Source organism: Anabrus simplex, chromosome 11, assembly GCF_040414725.1.
Source record: "Anabrus simplex isolate iqAnaSimp1 chromosome 11, ASM4041472v1, whole genome shotgun sequence".
In the NCBI taxonomy this organism is placed as follows: Eukaryota; Metazoa; Arthropoda; class Insecta; order Orthoptera; family Tettigoniidae; genus Anabrus; species Anabrus simplex.
This window is the reverse complement of record NC_090275.1, coordinates 31724801-31741682: the sequence shown is the minus strand read 5'-3', so window position 1 is coordinate 31741682 and position 16882 is coordinate 31724801. Positions and strand designations below refer to the sequence as shown.

The 16882-nt window shown below is 38.3% G+C and overlaps 1 protein-coding gene across 1 annotated transcript in view; it reads left to right on the top strand.

Moving 5' to 3' along the window:
• The window catches only part of LOC136883111 (nuclear factor related to kappa-B-binding protein), a 161413-nt gene that overhangs the window by 115061 nt on the left and 29470 nt on the right, over positions 1 to 16882 (top strand). Inside the window, exon 20 of the mRNA XM_068229596.1 lies at positions 2994 to 3005. Within this exon, the coding sequence (XP_068085697.1) occupies positions 2994 to 3005 (12 nt within the window). The remainder of the gene's footprint in view (positions 1 to 2993; positions 3006 to 16882) is intronic.

Genomic DNA, 16882 nt, shown 5'->3' with positions numbered 1-16882 from the left:
AGAATTAAAAATACTGTTTAGATGTAAATCATCCCCGCACGCTATTTTTTAGGAAGTTAAAGGTTTGTTAAATTTTTATACTGAAAATAATAAATCATGAAATGATTAACACTATGAGCCCGGACGAGTAAAAATAGTGTCCCTACCCTGTGCTGGCTGTTTTAAACTCTCAGAAAAGAATCAGTTCTGTCAGTTTTTGCAATATAAATAAACAATTTCATATACGTATTCTAGAAAAAGTGGACTATCACATGAAATCAATTCAAAAATGCTTACATTCAGCATTGGAAAGAAACTCAGGCTACAATATTGGTACATTCTGCTATCATTGTTCATGCACTTGAATTTCTAATTTGATAATCTTCAGTCACTGAACAACAGAATTACACATAGTTATTCCCAATACCTAGCTTTTGTATTGTAACACTCAAAACATTCTCCAATGCAAAGACCTGCGTCACATTTACAGCAATATACGGTCGTCATCTTCTTCACAGCACGACCAGTGTTGTGTTTGGACTTGTCGTAGCAAACTTTGAACGTACGCTGCACGTTTTCTTTGTTCTTTGCGCCCACTGCAGGTATTCTGTGTGGAAAATAATCTATCTCTACCTACTAGCCTTACCACAGATGATGCTCACGATTCTTCAATAATTTCAGCCCTGACACTACTCGCCAAATCTCCTGGTTCAAAAAATTTCGATAGGGGAAGTTTTTGTGAACAAGCCTTAAGGTACAGTATATAGTAATTCACTATGGCAAGATCAAACAGATGGAAGAATAATTTTTTCCACCACTTGATCGACTTCCTTGTGAATGCATAACATGCCAGCAATTGGTCAGGCTTATCAACACTAATTTTGAATTTGTTATAGTCCTCTACTGCTGATGGTTGGGATTTCTCGTGGCTGCTTCATGCTGCGGGTACTTCAGTCATGTCATCATCATGTGCAGTGCTCAGCATATAGACGCATATCCATATCTCAATATACAGTATAAATCGACTACTTGAGAGATGATTGCAGACTGTTGACTCACTACATTTTCATTCTAAATCTGTGAAATACAGTGGAACCTCGATTCTCTGTTTTTGGCGGGACCACGGGGAAAAAACTTACAACACGGGAAAACGGAAAATTTGGGAACAAATGAACCACCAATACAATGAAATATGTATAATTATAATCTTACAAACACTCCTACACCAAACCAAACCCCAATGGGCCTTCGCCTACCAAACGACCGCTGCTCAGTCCAAAGACCTGCAGATTGCGACGTGACACATGGTCGGTGTGACAAATATTCTCGACCATTATTCCTGGCTCTCTAGACCGGAGTTGCCGTCTCACCATTAGATAGCTCCTCGGTTAAAGGCTGAGTTGACCTGGAACCAAACCTTAGAGGCAGGCAAATTAGACCACGAGCCGGCTTCAAACATTACTTTCTGGTATGCAAGTTAAAAATCTCAAGACTTTACATTCAGTTTTACCGGGGAAACTTCGTCAGTTTCCGTGAAAACTTCTTTCAGTTCAGCAACTTTGATCAGCCAAGTCTTCGAAAAATCAAATAACGCCAAGCCAAACAACAGTCGATCACAAATAGTTTTTAATTCTCTAATCTAATGAATTAAAGCACATTAAATACAAAAGTGCCCATCAGGATGGCAAAATCCCTTTTTGTTTAATCTTCCATTGTAATTTGGTCACCAGTAGACTGTTCGTAGTCAGTTTCTGGAAATTTTATTCTGCATAAATTAGGCCTAACAAAGGTTATGTTACAAGGAGATTACCACCTTCCAATACTTGTCAGTTTCTTATTGCTAGTTTATTATTTACATAACATAATCGAGCTTAAGCTCTGAGTATAATGCTAAATAGAACATGTTTCATTCCAATTATGGAACATCTTCATCTAAAGGATTTAACAAAAGTTGACAAGACAAATAAAACACTTGTGATGATGATGATGATGATGATGATGATGATGATGATGATGATGATGATGATGATGATGATGATAAGATAAAATGTTAATTCATGTTGGGTTAAAATTTTCCAACAAGTCAATGTCCAAGTTAACGAATAAAATTGACATAAGGGGTTTTCTTTTAAGGCTGGAGAAGTACCATATTTACTCGCGTATTAGACCCCCTTTTTTTCCCCACTTTTACAGCCAAAAATAGTAAAGGGGGGTCCAATATGCGATAACCTCAAAATTTTGTGCAGTGAACACATGACTTCTAGGTTATAAAGAGCTAAAATTGTACGTGTAAACATTCTATACGTATTATTATTTAACAAACTTAGAATGTATTTAAGTTATACTGGCTATTTTCGTCAGAAGGCAGTATTTCTAAACGTAAAAAGACGATAAATGGTGAACACGACTTTTAGGCCTATGGTACATATAGAAGTCCGTTTTAGATACTCATATCACGTCATTTGTTACGTCTCATTAATTCCTCTGGCGAGGCTGACATCGGGAAGGGCATAGGGCCGTAAAAACTCGCTACGAAGATCGTCTCCCTTCATACTCGATCCCGTAGAAGAAAGGGATAAGGGTATCGCGTTATCATATAATTAAATATTGATACAAAAGAACTTAATGGCCAGTCATTTGTCTCTGTCAGTTCAGCAGTAGGCCTAGCACACAGTAAACCTGATTACTGCTTTCATTTGAATTATCGCCTTGCGCTGCCAACTTCCCTGACTTGCTACCGGCGTGTCGGCATTCTAAGTAACGTGATCTTCACTGCTATATCTCGCCAGTCGCGTCAACCATGCTTCATTCTCTTTGAGCCATGCACTGCAATCAAGAGCATGCGAGGTCCCATCTTTTTGAACCTTTTAAAAATAATTCCGTTCCCGACTATAGAGTCTAAACAGTGTCAATCTATTCCCAGATGGTCTCTGATATTCCCAGTTGGTGTATATGTAGCAGAAGCCACTCCTTCCGAATAAAGAAGTGCTGTAGAAGGCATGCCAAACCATCAGCTGATAACTAGCGTATGTTACGAGTTGTACTTCCGAATGTAGTACGTAGTAACTGGAAACATTCTTTTGATAACTGTGGCTGTTGAAACACAGACCCTTGTTTTTAAGTACATTTCATGCTTGTTCTCTCCATTTATCACATCAGGATTTGCGTAAACAGCTGTCCATGAGATAAGACAGACCACATTGTTTAGGTTAGGTATATTATCGCCCTGATAGTGCCAAAAGTTTGACGGAAAAAATAAAAATAACAGGAAAATATACCGCAATTATTGATATCTACAAGTGTGGCAGTAATGTGTTTTATTATCATAATGTTTAATTTCGTACGTTCGTTGTCTCTCCTTTTTTTTATATTAACGTATACCCTAGTATGTTTTGTTTGGCGTCTCCGAAAATCGTTTAAAGTACGTGGGGGACATAAAATTATTATTATTATTATTTGTTAGGTACGTTGGCAGGTAAAACAATCGTTTTAATTGGATAGCTTTTATCACGTTTTAAACTTACTTCTTTCCAAATATATACCATTGGCCCGAGTTACAAGATATTAAAAATAGAAATTGCATAATGTTCCATATTGAAATGTATCACAGTGAAATTGAAATAATAAATAAGGTAGTTCAACCTATTAAATACAAATAAATATGAACTGTAGTATTACATTCCTATTTAATTAAAAGTGGAAGCAGTACCGGTTTCAACCCTAATCTGGGTCATCATCAGCCGAATAAAATGCAAAAAACAATGCATAGGTAAATAAGAAATTAAAGAGAGAGTCTTTCACAAAAACAGTTGAAGAGTTAAAAATATGTTAATGGGGATTGGCACTGTGCAATTTTAAATCGTAAAATCTAGAAGAAGTAGAAAGTCGGTCACTTATAAGAAGCAAGGCGTGATCTTCTGAATAGTAGCACAAAACACGCAAATTTCAGCACTGTCTCATGTTTACAAGAAGAGGTGAAAAGTTAAATGACACCGCGCCTCATTCACTGGCTCATTTAACTTTTCACCTCTTCTTGTAAACATGAGACAGTGCTGAAATTTGCGTGTGTTGTGCTACTATTCAGAAGATCGCGCCTTACTTATTATAAGTGACTGACTTTCTACTTCTTCTAGATTTTACGATTTAAAATTGCACAGTGCCAATCCCCATTAACATATTTTGCCTCTTCAACTGTTTTTGTGAAAGACTCACTCTTTAATTTCTTATTTACCTATGCATTGTTTTTTGCATTTTATTCGGCTGATGATGACCCAGACTAGGGTCGAAACCGGTACCGCTTCCGCTTTTAATTAAATAGGAATGTAATACTACATATATATTTATTTGTATTGAATAGGTTGAACTACCTTATTTATTATTTCAATTTCATTACGAGATATTAAACGACCAATTTGTTAATGATCTCGCCTGCTGTATAAATAGCAACAACCGCGAATATTTCTCAACTAAAGTAAACTCGTTTCCTCATCCTGAGGTGGTACAGCTCTTTCTACACACCCCCCCAGTGGACGAGAGTTAAATGCACCGCTTTTACCGCATATCAACCTTCCTGCCATTCGTAAGTCTCTGGCAGTACGGTACCGGGAATCGAAGTCAGACCCCCGAAAACAGCAACTGATTGTGCTAACCATTACACTGGCGGGCATTATTAACTACAAAACACAGATATATAGCATGACTGATGTATGCTTGCAATGCGCAGGTTGGACACGAAGCTATTCATCTATTTGTGCGACGTCATCAGAGCTGCAGTAGACCTACGCTACAGAGGCGGACATTTCTTAACTGCGAAACACAGATGTACCGCATGGATTCGACGCATTTTCATTGCGTAGGTCGTACGGACGAAACTATTCACAAATTTTTGCAATGTCATCAGAGCTGCAATAAAACTTGTACCTGCTTCGAAGCGGAATCGTCATCGTTCTCTGATGAATTATGTTGGGGGGTCTTATAGGCGAGATATTTTTTTCGTTTTCATCTCGAAAAGCATGGGGGGTGCCTAATATGCGAGGGGGTCTAATAATACACGAGTAAATACGGTATATGCTTGTTGAATCTTGAAGGTAAAATTAATAATATAAAAGATTTTCTTAAAATGCGATTTTCAGGGGAACTCTTGAAAATAACCGTAGTTGAAGTTGAATTTAAAGTTTGACTAAGATTGGCGTGAATGTTGAAACTCGCACCTCCTATTTTTGACTCGATCACTCAAATCGGTCTTGGTCGGTCAAAGTTTTTTCGATTCAAAATGGCGGCCAAAGTCATTGTGTTCCAGTCGCACATGGATGTATAACCTACAATTCATTGTCTAATTGTGTGACCAGAAAAATAATGTTCAATAACAAACTAGTCCGAAATAAAAGGCTTCTGCTAACATTTGTTTTAGAAACAATGTGATCTGCAATAATACTTTGGTGTTTTTAACACTTTTCAGTGCATTATTATTTTATAAACCCCAGTGGAATAAGTTTTCATATTTGTTCTCTCGTGTTTTTCACACCTTTTAATACTCTCTTCTCTTAGAGATTTCACTGTACCTGCGGATATACAACGTAAAATCCCATTATGTCGGAAAAAATCGTATCTAGTGTTTCCATATCCCTGTTGGATAGTTTTTATTCGTGTATTTAGTAGTATGTTTTCTCGCTTAACATGTTTTTTTCCTTGTCTGCTGCAGAAACATCTTAACGAGGTTTAACTGTATTTGCATATCCTGTTTTTAATTTCAACAAATTTTGTTTTCAAGATTAATAAATACAATAAAATAATTTCAAAGTCATTTTCACATTTATTAAGGTATTGAATGCAGAATTTATTATAAAATGGTTTTTCACTTGTTCATAATACTCACCAATTCTTAGTAACATTTACACAACATAGTCTAGTGAAATTACCGTATTTACGCAAATAATCCCCGCCACTGAATAATCCCCGCACCCTAACTTTAGGAAGGCTGCTTTTGAAAAAAAAATGCCAACATTGACGCAAATAAAACCCGCACCCTAATTTCATGCCTCAAATTTTTAAAAAAATAAGCTGGTATTATTCGCGTAAATACGGTATATACTCATGACTAGCCGTAGTACCTATCATTGACGGGACAATCGTATAGCATGTGCAAGGTTATCTAACTCCCCAGCTACTTTTCACCAATATTCAGCCAGGGTGTTTTACTTGAGACACAGCAGTAATCCCATCTCTTGGATATGAGTGGCAGTAGAAGAGACAAATCACAACAGTAGTCAACATATAATGTTATTCTTTATCAGTTTTATGACCATTTAATATTATAGGCCTTCAAATTTATTTTTCTTCTGACTCTGTGATAGGGTATCTAATATAAAGGGAATCCTTCCTTCGGAGGGTCCTGGGTTCGATTCCCAGCGGGGTCAGGGAATTTTTTCATATCTGATTAATTCTTCGGGCTCGGGGACTGGGTGTTTGTGTTTGTCCCAAGACTCTCCTCTTCATATCCACACAACATACCACACTACCATCCACCACAGAAACCCATAATAGTAGACTAATTACATCCCTCCATATAGGGTTGGTGACAGGAAGGGCATCCAGCCGTAAAACAGGGCTAAATTCCCATTGCACTGCAGTTCGCACCTGCGACTCCACAGTTGTGGGAAAAGTGGCAGAAGTTGATGATATGACTTTTGGTATACATAAAATATATGTCTATTGGGTCTCTTGTGGAATAACTTAATATAAATCATGTATTATAGACAGTACAGGTAAAATATGGTGAAATGACATTAAAAACTGTATTTTAAGTTTTAAATTACTTTTTTCAGTTGCCAACCCTATATGTGTTTAACTAGGTGAAAAGTATCAAAATATATTATTCAGATATTTCCGTTTTTTATTAAATTAGTTTCTTAGTTTTTTGTAGTTACAACAATCCTGACAACACACAACAATTCTTAATCAACTATTTTAATTCTAGAAGTAATTAGTTTAAACATGGACAAAGTGTGCACTAGAAGAGCAGCAGTGGTATGGCTCAACATTGTCTGCCATGGAGTAAATGTTCTTCACCTGCAAAAAAGAGAGGAAAATGGAATTCAGCATTATTTTTTTGGGGGGGGAATAAGAAAACTTTTAAATTATATCATAGCCTTCATAGTATGTTTGAAAATCATGATTTTAAAAGTATAAACACTAAGATTCCAGATGATTTATAAATGAAATGTGATCTCTATATTCTTAAACTTTAGATGCTCCCTCTTATCTTTGTTCAGAACGTCAAGACATAATGCATTTTCATTTCCTAACGAGACTGTTGAGTTGCTCATGGTATCAAGATGATTGACGTACTGCAGTTTGACATGTGACTTTCGGTATACGAGTCAATTGTTATATGACATCTGCTTATATTTTTTTCTTTAGAAAGTAGTGTCCATATGTTCGAAGGTACTCTAGAATCCATCCCTCTTCTTTATATTGTTGATGTCATTGTGTAATGTTCTGCAATCTCATGTTTACTCTTTTGCATTTCTCAAATCCTCTGACCAGAATTTAATTCAATAATTATTTTTGTATAATTTTGTTTTATTTTTTATTTCTCTTAATATGGAATACAGTGGAGGGTGGCATTGTGTACCTACCATTGTTGAAAACGTTTATGCCACCATTCTATAGCATTGGTGGTTAGGGGTTAATTTTGAATGGAAGCAATAAGTTGGTGGAGGGTATCCAGGTGGAACAGTTCCCTCCTACCCCTTACCTGTGTTCCTCAAATGTAAGTGGTCTGTGAGGTCAATTAATGCCTCTGGAATTTCATCATACATCTCATCATAAGCTTCAATTACATCATGTGTTGGTATGAAAGCTAAACTAAGTAGCTGATGAACAGCATTTAGAAGTGCCCTGTTGTCTGCATCTTGATGCACTCTTTGTAGCCTCTTCCCTGAATAGATCTATATATCAACAGCCGCCTGTGTAAGAAAGTCTAGGCCGCCAATCATGTAACAAGAAATAAGACTGAACGCACTCTTGAGGCTAGCCACTGAGAAACAAATCAAGAATAGTTTGTATATGATTTGAAATCAAAATAAGAACTCACATAACAAAGTATCATAAACTAAACAGAATATCGCGTTTGTGATTCTACAATTTCTCTGCTTTGAAAGGATTAAACTGTGCTCTTATACCAAATGACGTCTATCATCTGCATAATGGAAACAGCAATGAAAGACCAATCTGTTTGATCACTCAATCAGTCTCTGTTAGTGACCATTGTTTTTAACCAAAGCTCAGTATGTCACCAAGAACACACACAACAAAAAAGACCTCTACATAGCCACAAAATTAAAGCAATAAAACAGTCATAAAACCAGAAATAACATATGCTAGTGAAACCATTTTCAAAACAGGAATAGCACTGTGTAGTTATTAACAGAATCTAAGCCTGTCAGCAGAATTATGCAAGATACGGTGTTTAACACATTGACGACGGACCCCGAATGGAAGCTGCTACCCCATGTCATTTAATTAACCTAATACATCAATATACGATGCATACAAATGAGTAATTTGTTATTAGAGCAAGTTCAATCATAGTGGATAGCAATTGTGTCCAGAGCTTTAAAATTCTCAAATCAACTTACAACAATTTTCTGATAATGCTCATTACAGGTTCTATTTTTATTTTATTTTTTTCTGTTTTGTTGGAAACTAGTCTAGTGTCTATTTTCTTGGTATTTTTTATTTATACATGTTCTGATTCTTCTTCTTTCTATTTTGAGCATTCTGTCTATTGCTGCAGTATTAGTTGTTTTGAAAAACTGATAAACTGTGAAGAGCCCGAAGAACTTTTAAAAATTAACACAGACACCACAGTAAAAACCAAACCTGAATGCCTAAACCTCCTACATTCCAAGAGGTGCAAACAGCAGTTGAGGAAATGAAAAACTACAAGGCATGCGGAGAAGATCCAGTTTGTGCAGAAATGTGGAAATATGCCAGTGAAATAGTTCGAATCTCCATACATATGGTTAAGAATGAACACCCTTCACTACAATGCCACTGACCTGAGACAAAGGGCAAGGAATGTGGGGAGAGGTATGTGACAGCCAAGGTCTGTAACTTTAAAATTAAGCACAACCGAAAAACATAAATTTGCGCCAGGACACAAAAGACCCCGCACCACCATTCAGGGGTTAAAAAAGACAAGAACATGAAAAGAAATCATTATTAGATTGAACATAATGACAGGGCAAAGTAAAAGTTCACTAAAGGAACTACAGGCTGCTAGGTGCTCCATCTACAGCACACACAGGTGATGCTCGTTTGTTGCTAGGGATGTACTTAGTTCGTAGCAACTGCTATCAGTTGAGCACATTTACTTTTATCTTCTCACCATTTTCATGGTGTGGGTTACTGTAGTCACGTCCTAGTTTGTGAACCATGGGCAACGGCTGAGTGGCCTAGTAAGTGGTCCTGAGAGTCGGGATACCAGTTGCTACGGAATGGGAGTGGGCATCTTGGACATATTCTGAGTCATGGCCTTCCTTTTACTCAGGCGGCTAGGGCTATGCAATCCACCAGTGGTCCCTAACCTGTTAGAGGAGAGATCCTCACTTGGACTATGTGTAAGTAGGGTAGCATCCTGCTTCATGAATTTACAGAGCTCAGAATATTTTAAGCAAGCCTCGGTCCTATGGAAGTAACGGAGTCCCTCTCCCATTTGACAGGCGAGGGACTCCTTGGAAACAGCTTGGTGAGAGCATCATCCTGGCCCTCGATACACTGCAGCAATGACTCGACATTTGCCAAGGCAGCCGCATACGTAACTGTTTGTTGTGCTTGTATTACTGTAACTCCTAATACTCGTGTCCGGCTCTATGGCTAACTGGGCTGTTCATAAGGAATACTATTTCATGCAACATAGTTTCTGTTAGGCACGAAAACGAGCGAGTGATGTGGGTAGATTTGGCAGTTTCCACAGACCACCCAGTTAACAGAACATATTTGCTAGTTACATAATAGTAATGCATATTTGAGTTATTGGGTGCTCCAAATTCAAATGTGAATACTTTAAAACTTTTTATTTAAATGACAAATCTTCAATATTGTAAGCATAATTGCAACAACTGCATCGGAGTTCAAATGTTTAGCTCTACTATGACATTTATATTGGAGCTCATGAGTAGGAACAGGTTTTATGATGAGTGTGTGTGTATGTATGTATGTATGTATGTATGTACGTACACATACACACTCAACTCTCGATTTACCATAATCGGATCAACCGCATTCGATCCCACTGTACCAAATTTGTAGTAACGAGTCACAGGGGTACCGGGTTTGATTCTCGGCAGGGTCGGGAATTTTAACCATGCAGGCAGAATATTTTAAGTAGTGTTAAATCTGTTGGCTTCCTTGACATAAAGCATGTTTGTAATCAAATCTTAACTGCGTGTTTGTCCGTTCTGTGGGGAGCATTAAATTTTCCGTGAGACCTCACTGTCCTTGCTGACGGTACTATGGGAGCTGTGTATTAGAACTTCCATCATTATTTTGTGTTAAGACTGTTGATCAATTGCTTAAACTAAACTGTATGTTCTTCCTCTTTATATGAGTTCAGATTGTGACATCAACAGCTTGTGAATGCTTTCTCTCTCTCATTCAGAACTCCTCTATACTCTAGTTCCTCTTCTTAACCATCATTGGTTAATTTCGCTAGCACGCGGTCACCTACGGGCATCAAATCAAAAGACCTGCACCTGGCGAGCCTAACGTGTCCTCGCACACTCCCGGCACTAAAAGCCATACGCCATTTCTTTCATTTTCCTAACACTTGCTTATTTTTAGTGTTTTTGATATCGAGGTTAAGCCGATGTCAGAACTACCTCATTTAGACTACCGGTCGAAAAGACGGTGCATTACCTAGAGAGTTACATTTGTTCACGTGATCCTCCAAATGTTAATATTCTTTAGATAGGTTCTAGCATATTAAAGAACTGTTACATAAAAGACATCCCAGTGTGTCTTAAAATCTAAAGCAATTATATATACTGTAATATTAAAAATTAAATTTGTTTAAAATTTGTGAGATATGTCTCATCTGAGTCTGGCATTTCTTCTGTACACTATTGACAAGCTCCTCTCTTTTATTGATAACACCTAACCTTCATAGATTACCCCAGAAATATTATGTTTAAAAAGCCTAAGAAGTGTTTCATTTTTCTTGCTTCCTTGGCCCTTCCTTTCTTTACCTTGTACATGCATTCTTTGAGGAGGAAGAAAGAATCTCTTATCATGGGGTTGATGAATTCAATACCAATAACCTTACTGAATTCATGTTATAAATTTTATCATTACCATGGGAATTATTGTTTTGGTGCCATGTAAACTACTGGTATCATATTGTTGATAGTTACGAATTGTCACTACGGTAATAGAAACTGACAACCTCACTTATTACTGGCTTACTTGGAGTCTTAAAATATGGATTGTGATATGAGAAGAAGTGTGCACATCATTCTGGAGATCCTTCAAGGAAGAGGCTTCGATCTGGTCACAGACGCATTCGTATTCAGAGCACATCTGACAGGAGAATGCCTAGAATCTGATCGCTATGATCCATGTACAGAACCTCAGCTGGACATACAATTTGTGTGGAAGCGAGAACTTATTTCTCTAAACAAAATGCGGAACTGTCAAGTGAAGGTGGAATTATTCACGTGGGAGCGTGTGGGGTTTGTGAACGTCAGTCTGAGGGAGGCCCAAGTATGGCAGGCAGGTTTACCTCCAGGCCAAGTCTTCTATGCTTGGCACACTCTCATCGGCGTTCGAGGCCGGATTCAGTCCATTCCTCCCGAGGTACTGCTTAGTATTCGTGTGGAAGAACTCAATCATCGCAAAAATAAGACTTACACCATCCCCCCAGAGCTGCGGAACTCACATGCCCCCAATGTTCAGTATCCTACCATCACATTTGAAATAAATAATGGAATAGACCTCATTCAGATTGGCCCTAAAAGTCACAATAATATTTTGTTTTATTTCACAATCCACTTACTAGATGTTGGCAATCTCAACTTATTTATACCAAGAAAGTCACAAAATAAGAAATATAACTTCTCGTTTGAGTTTTTGGGTAATACTGTTTCCATGAAAACCTTTCGAGGTGACAAAGTTTCTTGTTATAAAAGTGAACGTTCAACGTGGCTTCGTTTGCGAGGTTCTTTACAAGCTATCAAACAGTTGTTTACTTGGTTATCAGTGATTACGTTAAGATTGAAACGTTCAGAGCGTGACATTGCCCTCTCCCATATAGATGTTCATAGTTTGTTGCCAACAGAGGATTTGAACACATTCTGCACTGAACATGCTGTCAATAACTCCTACTGTGTGAATGGGAAATTCCCCTTACTGGACTCAAAGAGCAAAACAGTTCCAGAGAATCGTTATGGTAAAAAACCATTTGTCCAAACCGCATGTGAACTGAGACTGGGTGGGAACTTCAGAAGGAGGAGACGAATCCAGAGTAATGCGTCACATTCAAGTCTATATTCCTCAAGATCGTTGAACTCCGATTCTTCTGCAGGAGAGGCCAGCCAGGAAAATAGCTTGCCAATAGGCGATCGTCACTTAGCTGCTTCATCAGTCAAAGAGCCCATCTCTAATAAAATAGAAGTTAATACTGGTTCTCTTCAGTTCACAGGATTTAAAAGAAGTTTCAGTGAATGGACAGATTTTCATATTATCGAGGAGAATTCTGACTTTTTAGAAGAGGAAACCTCTCCTGATACGGTTCATTTTACAGATGTGCCATCACCATCATTGCAAGATCATAAGAGAAAAATTAATGAGAATATTGCTCTTGATTCAGGTGATTTAGCTTGTGATCTCAAACAGTTTGTTACAGAACCCACCAAAGAATCTGTTCGGAGTTCAGATACCGCCAGTTCATCAATAAACAGTCATTTGAACTTTGAAGAAAATCAGTGTGGTTATAGTTCTTCATGGGATGTAGAATCTTTATGCAGTGCTGTTTCAAGAAATAATGTGGAACTGTGTAAGGATGGCTGTAGAGAAAGTCTGGTAAAGAAATCATGTGTTACTAGTAATGCTGTCCAGTCTGTGGTCATTGTATTGCAAGGTGATCCGGTTGTTAAAGGGTACTCCTGCAGAAAGAACGACACAGATGGAGGTAGTCCTCCTGTTGTAGGTTTGGAACATTGTAGTGACAAACAGAGTATCAAGGATCTTCCAGAGATCATCAAGGAAACAGTTTCCAGAGGACACAATACAAATACCGAGGCAAATGAGAATTTTAAAATGAATCAGGAAAGTTTTGAGGCTAAGGATAAAAATACGTACGTTATAAGAAATCATGACATGGAAGACAAGAATGTACAACAGATTAATGTGGGTTCTGGGAAACATTTTAACAAGCCTGTGCTATGCACTAGCAAGCAGGTGGATTTCTCAGCTACAGCTGAAAACACTGAAGGTGCATCATCAATGACGAAGAAGAATACCAGTAGCAATGTTGCATATTATATTATGAAGGATGGACAGCCTATGGTGGCACAGCCTATAAAGCCAATGAAATTACCAGAACATATCCAAGGAACTTCAAAGTTATCTGTAAGACAAGAAACTAAATCAGTTACAAGAAATGAAGAGGACTGTAAAGTGGACTCTATTAGTATGTGTGAAAAGATGGAAATAAATTCTTCTGTCTCTCTTCAAATTTCAGAGCTAGAAATTACTTCTGCATTATCATTGGAGGAGCTGGGAGGAAATGTAAGAATTTCGTTACCAAAGACAGAAATTAACCCCATTATTAAGTCCCATCTGTCTGAAATGAGATCTGATCGTAATGGTATTGATTCCTGTTCATCATCTTGTGCTAACAGCATCACAGAATTGATATCATCACAGTGCAGTGAGATAAGCAAAGAAAGTTATCACGACTACAAAGTCGTCATAAAGCCTAAGTATGTGTTCTTCTATCACTTTATATCAGGCCCCCTCTATCTACGAATAGAGCATCCGAGAATCGTTTCGTCATCTAGTAAATCGCTACAGTTTATTCTGGATAAAGTAGACAATTCATCCAAATTAAAATATTTCAAGTGTGAAGTCCGTTACATTGCATTGCCACATAAAGTAACAGAGTTATTGTCAGGATGGTCTCCAAAATTAATAATAAGTGATAATAACGGGCATGGGAGCAGTGAATTGATGTATGCCAGGCTACTGGTAGATGTCCAGGAGGCCAATAAAAAGTATAAAGTTCTCTTGAGGAATATGTCGCAAAACAGAGATGTTGGTGTAGTGACACTTACGATGGGTTTTAAACATGTGGGCGTCCACAATCTCGGTGAGCATCTGAATGTGAAATACTTACCTCCAGTGATAACTGAAAACATCCAGCAGATGGGTGAGGAAGGCAAGAGGATGCTGGAGTTGGAACAGTACCTTCTCAACTGTCACAGACGACGTTCTAGAATTGAAAAGCAACTTTTTAGTACTCAGAAAGAGTTCATCCATGAAATCTCCAAGAGAAATCATGATATTGATAAGAGGGAAGACAAGATGCACAAAATGTATAAGAGAAAGGTCAGAACATTGAAAAAATCACTGTCTTCTTATGAAGACCACCTCGGCGACATTCTGTCTGGTTTAGAAAATGAAATTGCCCACATTAAATGTGGCATTCAGACACTAGAAGAGGAAAACCATTCTCTCAGAGGAGAATTACACCTTCAGGATTTGAAAATCCAGAAACTGAAGTCGCATATTTCTAAATCACTCGAGACAAACGCATTGGAAAAGAAGGTCATGGTCCTAAACTCTCAATTGCAGAGTGCTTTAAGAAAGAGATCTCATCTTGTGGGAAACTTCAAACAGATCATATCTGATATTCATGTCTTGAAGAGTCAGCGCTCAGAACATCATTCATAAGTTAATTCAACTGACTATCACTTCATCGAAAAGTGAAGAGAACAAGCAATACATTGCAACCACTTTTTTATTCTTAAGATATGCAGTCATGTGCACAGCTCAAATATAGAGTTTAAATATTGTACTTGATCTAAAATATGTATTTATTTTTCTTCACATCCCATTTCCAGGTTTCCCCTGGGTTGGGTTAGGTATTAGGGTCAAGAGGTACACAACACACTCTGACAGCTTGTGCCAACTCTGTTCTGGTAAACTAGCTCCTTGTCATGACACCTGAAAGTGGCACGTACCACACATCACGGTGAGCTGAGTGCTAGCTCACCGAGCTGGGCTAGCCTATATCCATCCTGATATCCATGGTATCAGCACACTGTTTGTTTGTTGGACCGTACAGTAGCCACCCTTCCAGTGCCAGTCCAGTAGTGAGAAACCAGTGCACATGTTGTCAAAGCTGCCAAATTTTAACAATCCATGCACCGAGAGCTTCTGCTGAAAGAAATTTTAGGAAGGCAAGACCAGTCATCACTGTAAAAAGTAGTACAATTAATCCTGAGAATAAAATGACATATTAGTGCATATTGTTTGTGTTGTAAGGCTATGCCATTTCAATTTTATATTCATTTGTGCTGTGTATAATTGTCATGTCCCTGTGTTTTTGTATTATAAAGATTTATGCAGTGATTATTTTCAGAGTAAAGATAGGTCCAGTAAGTGACAAACAACCTCCAGCTCACCCTAGTTTTATTGTATTATGCTATAGCAGTATCACACTTAAACCCAGACGGAACGCACAGTATTTGTATTCTGCGCTATGGCAGCTGCCTCAGCCCAACTTATGTCATGTGCAGCCGCCCTGCTTTAAGCGTGTGTACAGTCTTATATGAAATCTTACCTTATAAAAGATGCTGGAAATGTCATCCTTCATAATAAGAGACGTCTTCATAAACACCATTAGGTTTTCTGCACACCAATAGCGAGAGTTATGACTGTTCACACGACCTTTAAGATGAAACCAGGCCTCATCCAAAAAAGAATACAAGGTGTGGGTCAAATAAACGGACCACTCAATGATGCAAGATACCACTCACTATATTTCACTCTTGTGGCTGCATCAGCAGGTTTTAAACAATGGGTCCGTGTAAACCTGTATGGTTTGACGTGTAACAGTTTTGTTTTGTTTGTTTTATATGCAGAAGAAACTAATTTTGTGAGTGATTTATTCGGTGACTGTTCAAGATTCGCACCAATGTCTTCTAGCTTTTCCTCTGTTAAAACTGTTTGTGTGTTTGTTGCATGGGTTTTTTTTTTTTAAATCCACGAACCTGCTACGCTGGTGTAGCAGGGGGAGAGGTGATACTCCCACGTGGCACGTCTCAGGTGGCGGATAGGGGGGTCCTAACCGGCTTGCCGGCGGGCTTGAGGGAAATAAAATACCTTTCGCGGACCAAACACGCAACCCCCTGTGGGTGGGGGATGCAGACTAAGAATACACCCACGGTATCCTCTGCCTGTCATAAAAGGCGACTAAAAGGGAAGACCAAGGGATGATTGGATTAGAACCATGAAACTACTTGTGATTAGTACCACCACGCGGGAAACACCATGGGTCACTATTACTTGCGCGTAGTACCACCATGTTAGGTATCAAATAGGTTTGTGATTAGTAGCACGCAAGAGCACCGCGCGGTCAGGCTTTTACGGTACCTGTGTTTAGTAGCACTATATGAGCGACACCAGGGTTCTGCCTTGCCTATGATTAGTACCCACTATATAAGGAACACCACGGGATAGTACGAGTCCCTGTGGTTAGTACACGTATGTGATGAAAACCATAGGTTTGCGTTGCCTGTAAATGGCGCCGCTATGTGCGGAACACACCATAGGTCTGTATAACATGTGCGAATTTCATAACCTGTCAGTAGTACCATAATGTGTGTAATACCGCGAGTCT